This window comes from Pholis gunnellus, assembly GCF_910591455.1.
Source record: "Pholis gunnellus genome assembly, chromosome: 8".
Classification (NCBI taxonomy): Eukaryota; Metazoa; Chordata; class Actinopteri; order Perciformes; family Pholidae; genus Pholis; species Pholis gunnellus.
Genome location: NC_136534.1, coordinates 23,967,094 through 23,981,896, shown reverse-complemented (window position 1 = coordinate 23,981,896; position 14,803 = coordinate 23,967,094). Strand labels below are relative to the sequence as shown.

At 38.3% G+C, this 14,803-nt stretch overlaps 1 protein-coding gene across 1 annotated transcript in view; it reads left to right on the top strand.

Annotated features, from left to right (window-relative positions):
* thsd7ab (thrombospondin, type I, domain containing 7Ab) overlaps positions 1-7,084 on the top strand; it is a gene marked incomplete at both ends in the record, with an annotated part of 124,218 nt that extends 117,134 nt beyond the window's left edge. The window contains 4 exons of the mRNA XM_079164169.1: positions 619-701; positions 1,529-1,742; positions 3,591-3,678; positions 6,994-7,084. Of these exons, the coding sequence (XP_079020295.1) occupies positions 619-701; positions 1,529-1,742; positions 3,591-3,678; positions 6,994-7,084 (476 nt within the window). The remainder of the gene's footprint in view (positions 1-618; positions 702-1,528; positions 1,743-3,590; positions 3,679-6,993) is intronic.
* Positions 7,085-14,803: the final 7,719 nt, after the last annotated feature.

Sequence of the window (14,803 nt, the reverse complement as noted above, 5' to 3'; positions counted from 1 at the left end):
AAGATGCTCAGTTTCATCATAAAACACTGAGGACACAAATATTCACATTTGAGATGCAAACTGTTGGTTCAGCTCTAAAAACTCAAATAAAATACTCTCAGTCAGTGTGTGTGCGTGGCGAGAGGTTGTAAGTTCACCGTGGTTTATGTAAAACAGTCAAACATTCCTCGACACTGTTTAGAACGATTAGCAGCGAAGCTGAATTCATCTGAAGTGTTACAGCAGCTCTGCGGCTCGACGTTGAGTCTATATCAGTGAGCGACAGTTTCATGTGGGAGGTAAATTTGAGACAAAATATGTCAGAAATATAACAAACTGTTCTAAAAAAACACAACTAGGGACTTATTTCTATAAGAAGCGAAGGCGGTGGGCGATGGCAGACTGCAGCCATTCATCTCTGCATTACACGTGAACATGTCGTACACCTGACGACATCGATTTATAGATGCATGTGGGTTATTGTCATTTAAAAAATGTATGGAGGTAGTCTTTTTAATATGAAACATGTACATGTTCTTACTTGAGGTGACACTAGTACTGAGAGCAGCACATCTACCACCACACACACAGATGGTGTTCCTTAAAAACACAATGATTCTGTCATCTTCTCGCCCACAGGAGGTTGTCCTCCTCTGAACCCTTCAGTGGACAACAGCTCCTGTGAGCCTCCCTGTCTCATGCTGAAGTCCTTCTGCAACGAGGTGAGCGGCTCCTTCCTCTCATACCACCTGTCCTGACGGTAAATCAGAAGAATGAAAAGATAATCTTGTAGAGAACAATTGTAAACAGCGTAAAAGCAGCTGCTACAGACGCAAACATGAACGCACAGGTTCTCTGGGTCTCTGCTCACCGTGACACACTGCTGCCACAATTGAATTTGAATGAAATGATGGCAGCATGAAGATGTAAACGCCATCTTCTCTCAGTTTCACTCAGCTGTGCGGCATCAAAATGAGGGAAAACGGTGTTACGGCAGCTGGTGGATCTAAAAGTTTGTCCTTACTAATAGCCTGTATGTTGTGGATCTGGCAGTAAAGGCCGGGTATCAGCTGCATTGGTTTGTAGAGCAGACAGACTTAATAACCACAGAGTAAGCAGGTCACAATCATCTGATGAGATGTCAGCGTAGGACTTCTGAGGTCACCGGTTCAATCCCCCGGACCAGCAGGACAAATACACTCCAGTTCATTGGGTACAGCTGAAACTAATGCAGTCTAATGCAGCAGTGAATACATGATCTATTCAGTTCATGAGCACGTTGGAGGATGTAGTTTGTGGTGCTCTTTGTGTTTCTAATATTTTGTAAATAACAGAAACACCTCTCCGTATAATAAATACAGTTCACAGACGTGCTCTGAATGCTTTTGGAAGCTGATGTATTTATCTTAAAGAGTGTCAGGTCGGTGAGTCGACCATACCAACCCCCTCTGGATTCATTCACTTCCATGCAGACGTGGCCCATCACTTCCTGTGATGGTACTGCAATCTGCAGCTCTAACCAAACATGATTCTGCGCTGCCCCCTGCAGGCCGGTATATGCTCGTGCGAGGAGGGCTTCACAGAGGTGCTGTCGTCCACCGGGCAGCTGGACCAGTGCGCCCCCATCCCGATCCTGGAGATCCCCACAGCGGGGGACAAGAAGGGGGACGTGAAGACCAGTCGTGCCATTAACCCCACCTTGCCATCCACCATCCAGCCTGGACGCACCGGGCGGACCTGGTACCTGCAGCCTTACGGACCAGGTCAGACCACATGACCACACTTGACGATTAGTCCCGATGTACGCTAGTTCTTACCAAATGACTTCTCTTCACAGTGCTCACAAAAAAAAATGCAAGAGACACATCCAGTCGTAAAGAATCGTGTTTTGTTGCTGTCAAATGAAAACCTTTAATCTCGTAACTGTCATGTTTGTGGAACTAACTCAGCCGTAATGTACTCTTCAGAGGCTCCTATCTCACAGCCGTCCCACGCCATTACAAAAACCAACAAATAACAAAAGAGTCACAAATGCAGCAGAAGTCAAAAGGATACCGACGTGGCTCGTTTATATTTTGAGAAATGTTAGTTTGAGAATAAAACACAAAATCAAACGCATCCAGATAATGACGACTGTAAATCAGACCTGTATTGCACTCAAATAGTCATCTTACCGAGATAGATGGTGGTAAAGAAGCACACATCATTTCTAAAGTTACCACTTGCAATCATGACCTGAAGGCCTTTTATGTGTGTGCAAGTTTTTAAGTTCACATCCTCCGTCTTTGGGCCGTCACACTGGATAAAGAAAAACTCCCCAAGAACCCGTCAGGAACTTGAGGAACTTGTAGACTTTAGAATATTCCTACTTTCACTACTCGATAAGAAAAACAAGTGCCCACTACGTCTGTTTAAGTTTATCTGAAGGGAAAAAGCTTTATTTTCTCAACCTGCAGCGCACGGCGTAATCCTCGAGGTAAAGTTCAGGCATAAAGCCGAGAGGTTTTCACACGACGACAGCAGAATGCACTTTACATTCAGTTTGTGTTCGGCAGACTTCCTGTTGACATCAGGTTTAACATGCTAGCGTACATCGACAACTAAAGATGCATCAGACGTGTTGTCGGTCCGTTCCGGTCGGCTCTGATGTATGAACGTATGAACCTTGCCTGCTGGTACATTAACATTTGAGAAGTGCGTCTGCACGCTGCGTCGTGACTGATGGTGCGCGACAGCAACAGAAGCGTTTAGGACGCGAGAGTGCAGAACAGATTGAGTGAACGTCTGTCAGGAGCAGACAGTAACCCTCGTATCGGTTATCTTCCAAATGTTGGCTTGTTTCTGCTGCACACCTCTTGCTGGTGTACTTCATTACAGTAAGATCTGAAATATGTTTTTCCCTGATGAAAAATAAGGTAATACTAATAACTTCTACAGTTTAATGTCATCGTGTGAACCAGGTACCAATGAAAGACTTGCATGAAGGCGCAGCGGTAGAAAACAAAGACAACCGTAGTAACAACAGTTCCTGCATTCAAAACTTCACAAGTACAAAAGAATGAGCATTAAAGGAAAAGTACTGCTTTGAAGGCTCGTTTCACAATGATATATATTTCATTATTGGATTATAATCATTGATCCATTAATGTGTGAGCAGCAGTAATGTTGCAGCTGGTAAAAGTGGAGCAAATGTGAACTTGTTATTCTTGGCGGTACTGAGAATCGACTAAAATATTCAAAAAATGTGCAAGTTTAGCATGAAAATATGTTACCGTTTGTGTGTTTTATATATATATATTTCTATCAGTTGATTTAACTTTAGCTTTGAAATGAGCCGCCTATGAACCTCTGGATTTAAATCCAATCATGAGAAGATGTTGTTAATGTTGTTCCTCCACTGTACCAGTAGGAACCAGGACGTGTTTTAATGGTACCTGATTCATACAATTCACACAGTAAATGACGTGCTGCATTTTTTATGAAGTGCCCCCTGGGAGAAAGAAGAAGAAGCAGCAGCAGCGACATGTTTTAAGCTCTCACAGAATGAATTGTTGCAGCTTTTTACGGCTGTCAGTGTAAACAGACGAACTGACGAGCCTCCTCCTCCACAGATGGGAAGCTGAAGATGTGGGTGTATGGTGTAGCAGCCGGAGCCTTTGTGCTCCTCATATTCATAGTGTCTATGATATACCTAGCTTGGTGAGTTGACGAGTTTAATTTCCCCTATTTATCATTATCCTCATTCGTGAAACCAAAAAAAAACATTTGTCCCTCAACCTTGGAGTCTCCCTGTCCTCCAGCCACCCTCACATCACCGTCTTTTGTCTTTTTTATTTACTTCCTTTTTGCTTCCTTCATGCCTTCCTCTTGTGCGAGAGCAGCAGCTCCTGTGCCAAAGTGTATCGCTCTCTTAAGGCCCAAGAGTCTGACGCCAACGGGATGGCAGTCTTGATGGGCCAAAATGCACATGAGATGATTTACACCTGTCCCGATTGCCAAGAGCTGGCTCAAAGCCGTAGCGGCAGCAGCTAATGAGGCTGTGGAGGGTCCACACACCCTCCTGTGTAAGCACCTGCAGTCCTTGACTTTTCCCCCCGTGACCGCTCTCTCAGGTGTCACATGTCCTGCCTGACTAGCTGAGTGAAGGTGCAGGTGAGGACAAACCACCCAGGAACAACTAGTTTAGTGTGTGTAGATCTTTAGAGCGCGTAGGCCTCATAGATGCTGTATGTTCTGTTTATAAAAGTGACCCACGTCTGATTAACGTGTTCGGACCTGAACTATTTGATTCATGCTCAAAGCAACTCACACATATTGTCGTTGATTCTTTATTTTGGGGCTGTGTAAGCTTACTGGTGCTTTATAGTTTTGTGTTAACTCAAAGATCCAACTGGCAAATAACTAATCTCTAACAACACACGGTCCTTTATATCTTAACATGCGTCTCATGTGAGCAATGAAACAAACAATCGTGGGTCCCTTTCACCAGAGGGTGTAAACAGAATATACTCTATTAGCATATTAGCTTAGCATAGTATCCCTCGGTAACACCAGCGGAGGGAAGAAATATTCCGATATTCCACTTGAGTGAAGAAGAAATGACATGTTATTTTAAAAAGACACCAAAGAAGTAGATTTATTGTCCCATAGGGAGTATAATTTCACAGCTAGTACACAGAAACATGGACATACACATAGCAACATACAGATAATATATATAGTACACAAAACTTGCATTCATTAATTCATTCATAGAAGCAAAACGTACTTCAGTATCAAAACTAAGAAATACATTTAAGAGCATTTTAATGTTGTAGTTCCTCAATGTGGAGCCAGTTGGTGTACTACTTGTACTACTTGGTGTACTACTCGTTAAATTAGTAGTATAGTGCTGCATCATAAAAAGTACAATATTTTCCTTTGAAATAAGGTGGAAGTATAAAGAAGCAGAACATAGAATGAGGAGAATGAGCCGGTGAAAACGTACACATCGTGTATTCAGACAGAGATGTACACTACACAGTGTTTACACCAAGTTTCCATTGGTTAATAGAATTGTAATATACATGAGTTAAAGCTGTAGTATAGTAGTACGTATAGAGACCTACTAAGTCTACTGCAGCAGACACACGGGGATGAATGAAGGGAACAGAGACTGGATGTCCCTGCATGATGTCATGCTGCCCCCTTGTGGCTGTGAGAGGAAGTAGGGCGACGCGTTCATCTTCATTTCCTCCCATTTCACTTCCTGCCAAATCAAGAGCTCATTATCCTCGTTACACATTAACAATGATGTTATTCTCTGTATTCAGCTTCCTAGAGTGTACTTTCTTACATTTCTTTAGTATTATTATTAGTTTGTTGATCAACATTCATCCATTTTTTTAAAAATGTGACGCTTTGCAGTTGTACTTTGGTTTGCATGATAGTGAACCGGTATTTTTGGAGGTTGGACTGTTGATCAGTGCGTCACTCTCAGCTCTGGGTAAATGCAGAGGGCATTATGAACCACCTTCTGACAATGTTATGGACTAAATGTTGAATAGTAATTGGTTATAAAACCAATCAGCTGCTGCCATAGTTTATATGACATCACATTTTGTTATATTATAGACCAATCAGGAAGAGAAAGACAATACTGTTGCTGTTTGTCTGAATGTTTCTTACATTTGGTTTACTCTTTAAAACTTCAGACATTTCTTTTGTCTAGAATTTATATTTTTTATTATTTCGATTGTCTGGAGATCACACGTCTCTGTGCTCTTTGGGGAGACGTTTGGTGAACACATTCTTTATGTTTAGAAGTCATAATCGGACCGTTCTGCACCAATAAGGGGCTGAAACTTCAGATACAAAATGGGAACAAATTAGATTTAACAAAAGAGACAAACAGTGAATATTAGTTTTACTCTCATTCTCCAGAGCAGCAGCTTCAGAGTTTTAGAAAACAAGGACATGAAAGTGCATAAACACAACAAAATATGTTTCCCGTCTCACTTTCACAATAAACTACCAAGTTATCCAACGAAATGTATATCAGCACGAGTTAACGTTTTATACGACATGCTGTGCTATGACTTTATGGAATAATAGTAATATATTGTGACTTTTTAATTATATTGTTAGGACGTAATATACCATGACTTTACTATCTTTTTCCCAGAAACTATACTGAGAGTTTTTGTGACTTCTTAAAGAAATACATATTCATGACACTCAAGAGTTCAGGTCCAAAGTTTCTTCATTACACAACAAACGGTAGATTTGCTGTGCAGATGGAAGAAGAAATTACAGCAATACAGGGATAGAAATAGTATAGTGTAGTGTAGTATAGTATAGTATAGTATAGTATAGTAGTATAGTGTAGTATAGTGTGCCATTAAAAAGTGAATTGCCTCTAGAAGCACTTTCCCTTTTTAGAACTATGCTCTAGAGAGGTGGATGTAAAATATATTTAATACATTAAACACTTTATTACTTTGATACAAGAAGCCCATTTGTATACAAGCCACAGCCCCACAGACAGTTTGCATACAAATACATTTACTAATATCATTTTAGTGACTTTACATCTAAATGCAAGTGTCCTTTTCCATAAAAACAAACCAGTTCTATGCGCTCAATAGAGGAGCTGATGTTTTTGGACAACCGAACGATAGTTTTTAGCTCTTTTACAGTCAAGTTGGTTCAAACGTTGACGGTCAGCTAAGCTGTGCACTTCTAACAATACTGTGCTTTTGAAGGATGAGGCTGTTGATAGAAAGAAAGCACCTGATCCTGTACGTTTCAGGTAAACATGGTAAAGAAAACACACCAGAGAATAAAGTAGATGTGGATTGTTTGAAATACTATGTTCTCTCAGAGCTACATGAACAGTGAGCGTACGAGAGCCTGATCAGCAGTAGACGCACTAGTTCAGGTGCTGTTACTACAGGCGGTGTGGCGGTTCATTCTGGGATTGGGGGGATTATTTCGAGCGTCGCTCTGACTCCGTTTTCATCTTTTTCCACTCAGCAAAAAGCCAAAGAGACCTCAGAGACAGAGGCAACAGAACAACCGACTAAAACCTCTGACTCTGGCCTACGACGGGGACACGGACATGTAGTCCTCCGGGAGGCGCGTCGCCGGTCACAGAGACCCCACTTCATCACGCCGTCGCAGGGAGGGACACGGATGTTTGCAGCGTGAATGGACACGTCACAGAGCGGAGACATTACAGAAAATCCTCTTAACGGCGGAGACAGTGGCGGGGTTTATCCATTTCAAGTAGAGCTCCATTCAATCACCCTTTTTAAAAGTATTTTCTTTTTGTAAGAGCCTTCGTGACCTTCCACCGTGTTCAATGAAATGCCTTTTTTATTTCTTTCTTTCACATCCACTTAAAAAGAAGAGATTCAGCTACAGGAGTCTGGATGCAGAGTCTGTCTCTGCAGCTCCAACTCTTCCCCCACGCTTTTCCTTGCTTGTCCCTAAAAATGCTGAGTAGCTGGAGGCTTAGGATGCTCTGACGGTTCGTACGTTGCCAAAAGTCACCGCGGGGAAGAGGAGGAGGGAGAGGAAAATCTCCATAAAAAGGTTTGGATTCCTTTTTCCTCAATCCGCAACTGGGTTTTGACTCAAATCTCCTCTCCAGTCTCGAACAAAAGGGAGGCATTTCTTCTCTTTTTTTTTTTTGCTTGATTTAGAGGCACACGGGCCTGTTTGTGGGATAAACAGATCTGTGCGATGCTGATGGAGTTGTTTATGGAAACGACAGCCTCTCTGCCTCCACCCTCTCTTTGTTTCAGGCTCTACATTGCACTATATTAGTGCAGCATGATATGCACACGTGACTTCTACCTTCTCTTGCCATAGAACACTGCCTCTTCCACAGAGAAGCCCACGGAGCAGAGGAACAGCTACTCAAAGAACAACGACGGCAACGGGGAAACACATTTTGACGTCACATTCTACAAAAACAGACGTGGATCTCGAGTGAATATATGTATAGAGTTTATTTCTCACACCTGATTTCTTTGGTTGTAGTAAAAGTACCTTTTGTGGTTTGTAGATTTTGTCTGGTGTTCTCACTTTTATTCCTGCCCAGATCAGATCAACCATTTAACTATGATAGCAGCAGGGGACTTTATTTAATAAATCGCCGGCTTTAAAGTTGTTTTTATCCATAAAAATAATTCTGATTAAATTCAAATTCTCTACTTTTGTTTACCATCGTGGAAAAGCTGGAACTTTGCAGCAGTTAAAGAAAAAAGAACAATAAATTTAAACTATTCATGTCATGCAAACGTCATTTCTGCCTTACTGACGATAACTAAATACTAACAGTCCTGTAATAGAGTATTAATACTTGAATGGGGAACATTATATCACATGTACACATAAAGAAAACTACATTATCTTCTGGGGTCGCTTAGCAAAGTATACCTCTGAGTTTTTAAAAGGTTTTCACGTAGTAATCCGTATCTTAGGTGCTCTATCGTCTTTCAGTCACGACATGAAGTGAAATATAGATTTAAAAAGCGACGCGTAGAAATAAACATGTTAAGAACAACAAGAGGACGCGCGGCCGCTGAGTTCACCGTGAAAGCAAACTGGTGTGGAGAATGTTTACTTTGTTTTGTTGTGGGATTTTGTAAATAACAGCAATTTTTTTATTTTTTTGGAGAAAAAAAAAATCTAAGTATGTGTACATTTATTTTGTATTGCACAGAAAATGTTTAGTTTGAATATTGCGAAGTGGGTGTGTGATATTGCTGATTGTTGTGATCATGATGCAAGTTGTATGTTGTGAAAAAAACAAAAAGGAAAAGACGAAAGGCTCAGCCGTTTCTGTACAGGTTGTTTACGTGTATGGGAAGAATTACTGACAATAAATAACAACACGGTTGTAAACACACAAAGACATTTTTGTAATTTTCTTCATATGTTCACGTGAGAGCAGAACCCGTTAATAGAAATGTTTAAAACTGGCATTATGGGATACGGATTGTGTTTTCTTACATATTTTCTTTATCGTCAACAAATCCCATGAAAAGATACCAACGATGGTTCGTCTGTCTCTGGATTGTTGATTCTGATATTTAAGAGTCTGAAATGAATTTGACGGAACTCGTTGGGGACTATTTTCAGTTGCGGATTAATACACGTTATGCTCTGTGGCACAGAGGACATATCAGGCTTTGGCTACACAGATAATACTTCTTAGTGCGATCGATTTTTGGTAGTTTTAGTCTTTTTATGGGATTTGTTGACAATAAGTAAAATAAAGAATATCACTAGACGTCCTTTAATGTGGAATAAACATGAATTAAGTCGCTTAAAAGGCTGAAATTTGAACTTCAGAGCATATCTAAGGCCTCCACACCGCTCCCAACACGCCAGCTAACGGTGCTAACAGCGCACACAGCGCAGACAGTGCAGACAGACAGTGCAGACAGCGCAGACAGACAGTGCAGACAGTGCAGACAGACAGAGCAGATCTAAGAGGGAAACCAGAGAGCGAGCGACAAGCGTCCACAACGACGTAGTCCGTGTGGACGGCGTTATCAGCGCGGGCGTAGAGAGAGAACTAGCTACAGCACAGCAGGCTCCTTCAAAGCGTAGAATACAGAATGAATTACACGGATCTTTTGCATCCACTGGACCCACAGAGCAGCTGCTCTACGCTTTCTTTAACTCCGCACACAGCCTCGTTCACAGGAACAGAGGAAGGACAATAACTCTGGATTCAGCTTTTATTAGTATTTTCTAACTTTTAGGATATAATCATTGAAATAAAATCTATTCTTGTGTTCTTACTGGAAAGTTAATTTACCTTCCACTGAGTTACAGGCATCACTTTCCCACTATAAGCACAGAGTAGCTCGGGTAGGCTATACTCCATCATATCTTATAATGCTCTGAATATTGTTTAAAGAACTTTCATAGAAGTAAAACAAGTAAATAGGAGCCAAAATCCTCAAAGCGGATCCCTAAATGTCGCTCAGCAACAATACCTTTAACTTAAGGTTTATTTAATAAGCTCTGCATTTACAAACGAACATTACATTTTACATTTTGATTCAAAGTTCAGGTGTGTGTAGATGAGGGCTGATGAGAACTTCTAATGTTATTTAAGGGTCACAGACTTTACATGTCGGTGTTAATGTATCAACAAGGTAAAGGAGAGGCTGTCCGCACACACACACACACACACACACACACACATACACACACACACACACACACACACACACACACAGTTTTCATTAGTGCAACATTTCAAACGTCTTCTGTCTGATGCAACATGTCAGGCAGAAGATGACATGTTCAAAGCAGAGAGCCGATCCCTTTCTTCTGTTCAGCTGGTCCGCGTTGCACATCTAGCGTCACGGTCCGAGCTTCTCAACCTCAAAACACGGGTTCTGTGGCTCAAGACTACTCGCATGGCATCAGCGGAGAAGTTTTGGACTCTTGAAGACTAAAAATCTGAACCAAACTGGGAAATGGAGTTTTAAAGAGTCACGACGGGTCAAACAAAAGACGTTATTGTGTTGCATTATGGGATCCGTAGAATCCAGCTTAACCTATTTAAGAGATGAAAAGTCAGCCTCCACTTTGTTTTTAATTTGTACAAAAGCCAAAAATGTCAATTAGACATTATTTAATCATCATTGTACTTAATTTTATTTATTTATTTAATATTAATTAGTAGAAGTTTAGTTTCAGTAATTTATTTTTTGTTTGTGTGGCAAAAACAAACTGATTTTCATAACAAACGCGATTGAAAAACCTGATAAACCTAATTTAAAAACAAGCAGCGATGTACGGGCCCTCGTATCCTCCCGCACGTCGGAGGTACTGGCGGGATGCCGGCAGAAGCGGCCATAAATATCTGCGACCATCAGACAGCGAGCCCACAAGTTAGACTTATTTTTAATGATTGGACTGTGTGACACTGGAAATTATGTAGTGCAAATATTTCACCAGTTCCTGTATCCACTATGTGGCGCTAGAGAACACGCGCAAACATGCATTATGTTGCTCTATGTCAAGTATAGACCACATCGTGTAAATCCAATTCAGTGTGTCACATAACGACACACGACATAACTAAAAAAGTAAAGTAACTGAAAAAGTAACTTTAAAAGTAAAGTAACTTTAAAAGTAACTAAAAAAGTAAAGTAACTAAAAAAGTAACTAAAAAGTAAAGTAACTAAAAAAGTAACTTTGACAGTAAAGTAACTAAAAAAGTAACTTTAAAAGTAAAGTAACTTTAAAAGTAACTAAAAAGTAAAGTAACTAAAAAAGTAACTTTAAAAGTAAAGTAACTAAAAAAGTAACTTTAAAAGTAAAGTAACTAAAAAAGTAACTTTAAAAGTAAAGTAACTTTAAAAGTAACTAAAAAAGTAAAGTAACTAAAAAAGTAACTTTAAAAGTAAAGTAACTAAAGAAGTAACTAAAAAAGTAAAGTAACTAAAAAAGTAACTTTAAAAGTAAAGTAACTTTAAAAGTAACTAAAAAAGTAAAGTAACTAAAAAAGTAACTTTAAAAGTAAAGTAACTAAAAAAGTAACTTTAAAAGTAAAGTAACTAAAGAAGTAACTAAAAAAGTAAAGTAACTAAAAAAGTAACTTTAAAAGTAAAGTAACTAAAAAAGCAACTTTAAAAATAAAGTAACTTAAGTAAAGTTATGACTTTTCTACATGGTACACTGACTTTTTCATGACTTTTTTCGACATCCTATACTATGCTGTTCATAACTCCGCAGCAACTCCCTTCATCAACATCGATTGTCTTCCTTCAGGATGAAGTCCAATCGCCAAAGACGTTGCACTATTCACATTTGTACAATGTGTAATAAATTATTGTGAAATTCTAATGAAGTCTCTCCTGATTGAATGACTTTTTTGACTGTTTTTCGACTTTAACCCCAGTAGAACAAACTGAAAAAACACAATTGGGTTTCATCATTAAATTCTTTTCTTTACTGCATTTGCACATAATTCACTGAACACACAGAAGTCCAGAAGCATCCAATACATAAACTGACCGATGAAAACAAGGTAAAAACAATACGTCTGTAATAAAATACACTTTCATGTTCTTATATGCATAATATAAAAACAATAAAGGAAAATATTTAAATTGCAGTAATTACTATTTACAAAAGGCATTTTCTTTTAAAAGGAACTTTTACAACTTCAGTACCTAAAATAAATCAAACTATATGCAGGTCAGGTGCAGTAGTACAAAAAGGCTTTGATATCAGGAGAGTAAGGTGACAGTTTTACAGCAGGACAGAAAGGCGGGATAAGGCCTGATGAACATTAGGTAGCCTGGAGGAGTTCACCAATGAGGAGCGAGTGCTTTTCCTCCGTTTCGTCTCTGGCCGGTCCAGGTTGCCTTCCAACCCAGCTGATATCACGCAGAAGTTCCAAATCATCAAGGTTGATAGGGTGAGGTCATCGCTAACGGAAATAACGAGCCTGTTGACGAGGGCATCTCCCATGCCATGCACATTATGCACTGAACACAGACTTCTATTCGCCAAACCTGTAAGGTAGTGTACTGTACTGTTTATATGTTGGTTGAAATTAAAGATATGTGTAGTTTTGGTTTCCAAATGTGCAAGGTGTTGTAATTAATGCAGTGCTTACTCTGAATCAACACTACAGGGATACGGAATAAGAGTTTTTCAAATAAAAATAACTTTAAAAGTAAAGTAACTAAAAAAGTAACTTTAAAAGTAAAGTAACTAAAAAAGTAACTTTAAAAGTAAAGTAACTAAAAAAGTAACTTTAAAAGTAAAGTAACTAAAGAAGTAACTAAAAAAGTAAAGTAACTAAAAAAGTAACTTTAAAAGTAAAGTAACTAAAAAAGTAACTTTAAAAGTAAAGTAACTTTGAAAGTAACTAAAAAAGTAAAGTAACTAAAAAAGTAACTTTAAAAGTAAAGTAACTTTAAAAGTAACTAAAAAAGTAAAGTAACTAAAAAAGTAACTTTAAAAGTAAAGTAACTAAAGAAGTAACTAAAAAAGTAAAGTAACTAAAAAAGTAACTTTAAAAGTAAAGTAACTTTAAAAGTAACTAAAAAAGTAAAGTAACTAAAAAAGTAACTTTAAAAGTAAAGTAACTAAAAATGCAACTTTAAAAAATAAAGTAACTTAAGTAAAGTTATGACTTTTCTACATGGTACACTGACTTTTTCATGACTTTTTTCGACATCCTATACTATGCTGTTTATAACTCCGCAGCAACTCCCTTCATCAACATCGATTGTCTTCCTTCAGGATGAAGTCCAATCGCCAAAGACGTTGCACTATTCACATTTGTACAATGTGTAATAAATTATTGTGAAATTCTAATGAAGTCTCTCCTGATTGAATGACTTTTTTGACTGTTTTTCGACTTTAACCCCAGTAGAACAAACTGAAAAAACACAATTGGGTTTCATCATTAAATTCTTTTCTTTACTGCATTTGCACATAATTCACTGAACACACAGAAGTCCAGAAGCATCCAATACATAAACTGACCGATGAAAACAAGGTAAAAACAATACGTCTGTAATAAAATACACTTTCATGTTCTTATATGCATAATATAAAAACAATAAAGGAAAATATTTAAATTGCAGTAATTACTATTTACAAAAGGCATTTTCTTTTAAAAGGAACTTTTACAACTTCAGTACCTAAAATAAATCAAACTATATGCAGGTCAGGTGCAGTAGTACAAAAAGGCTTTGATATCAGGAGAGTAAGGTGACAGTTTTACAGCAGGACAGAAAGGCGGGATAAGGCCTGATGAACATTAGGTAGCCTGGAGGAGTTCACCAATGAGGAGCGAGTGCTTTTCCTCCGTTTCGTCTCTGGCCGGTCCAGGTTGCCTTCCAACCCAGCTGATATCACGCAGAAGTTCCAAATCATCAAGGTTGATAGGGTGAGGTCATCGCTAACGGAAATAACGAGCCTGTTGACGAGGGCATCTCCCATGCCATGCACATTATGCACTGAACACAGACTTCTATTCGCCAAACCTGTAAGGTAGTGTACTGTACTGTTTATATGTTGGTTGAAATTAAAGATATGTGTAGTTTTGGTTTCCAAATGTGCAAGGTGTTGTAATTAATGCAGTGCTTACTCTGAATCAACACTACAGGGATACGGAATAAGAGTTTTTCAAATAAAAATAAAGTAACTAAAAAAGTAACTTTAAAAGTAAAGTAACTAAAAAAGTAACTTTAAAAGTAAAGTAACTAAAAAAGTAACTTTAAAAGTAAAGTAACTTTAAAAGTAACTAAAAAAGTAAAGTAACTAAAAAAGTTACTTTAAAAGTAAAGTAACTAAAAAAGTAACTTTAAAAGTAAAGTAACTAAAGAAGTAACTAAAAAAGTAAAGTAACTAAAAAAGTAACTTTAAAAGTAAAGTAACTTTGAAAGTAACTAAAAAAGTAAAGTAACTAAAAAAGTAACTTTAAAAGTAAAGTAACTAAAAAAGTAACTTTAAAAGTAAAGTAACTTTAAAAGTAACTAAAAAAGTAAAGTAACTAAAAAAGCAACTTTAAAAATAAAGTAACTTAAGTAAAGTTATGACTTTCGACATGGTACACTGACTTTTTCATGACTTTTTTCGACATCCTATACTATGCTGTTTATAACTCCGCAGCAACTCCCTTCATCAACATCGATTGTCTTCCTTCAGGATGGAGTCCAATCGCCAAAGACGTTGCACTATTCACATTTGTACAATGTGTAATAAATTATTGTGAAATTCTAATGAAATCTCTCCTGATTGAATGACTTTTTTGACTGTTTTTCGACTTTAACCCCAGTAGAACAAACTG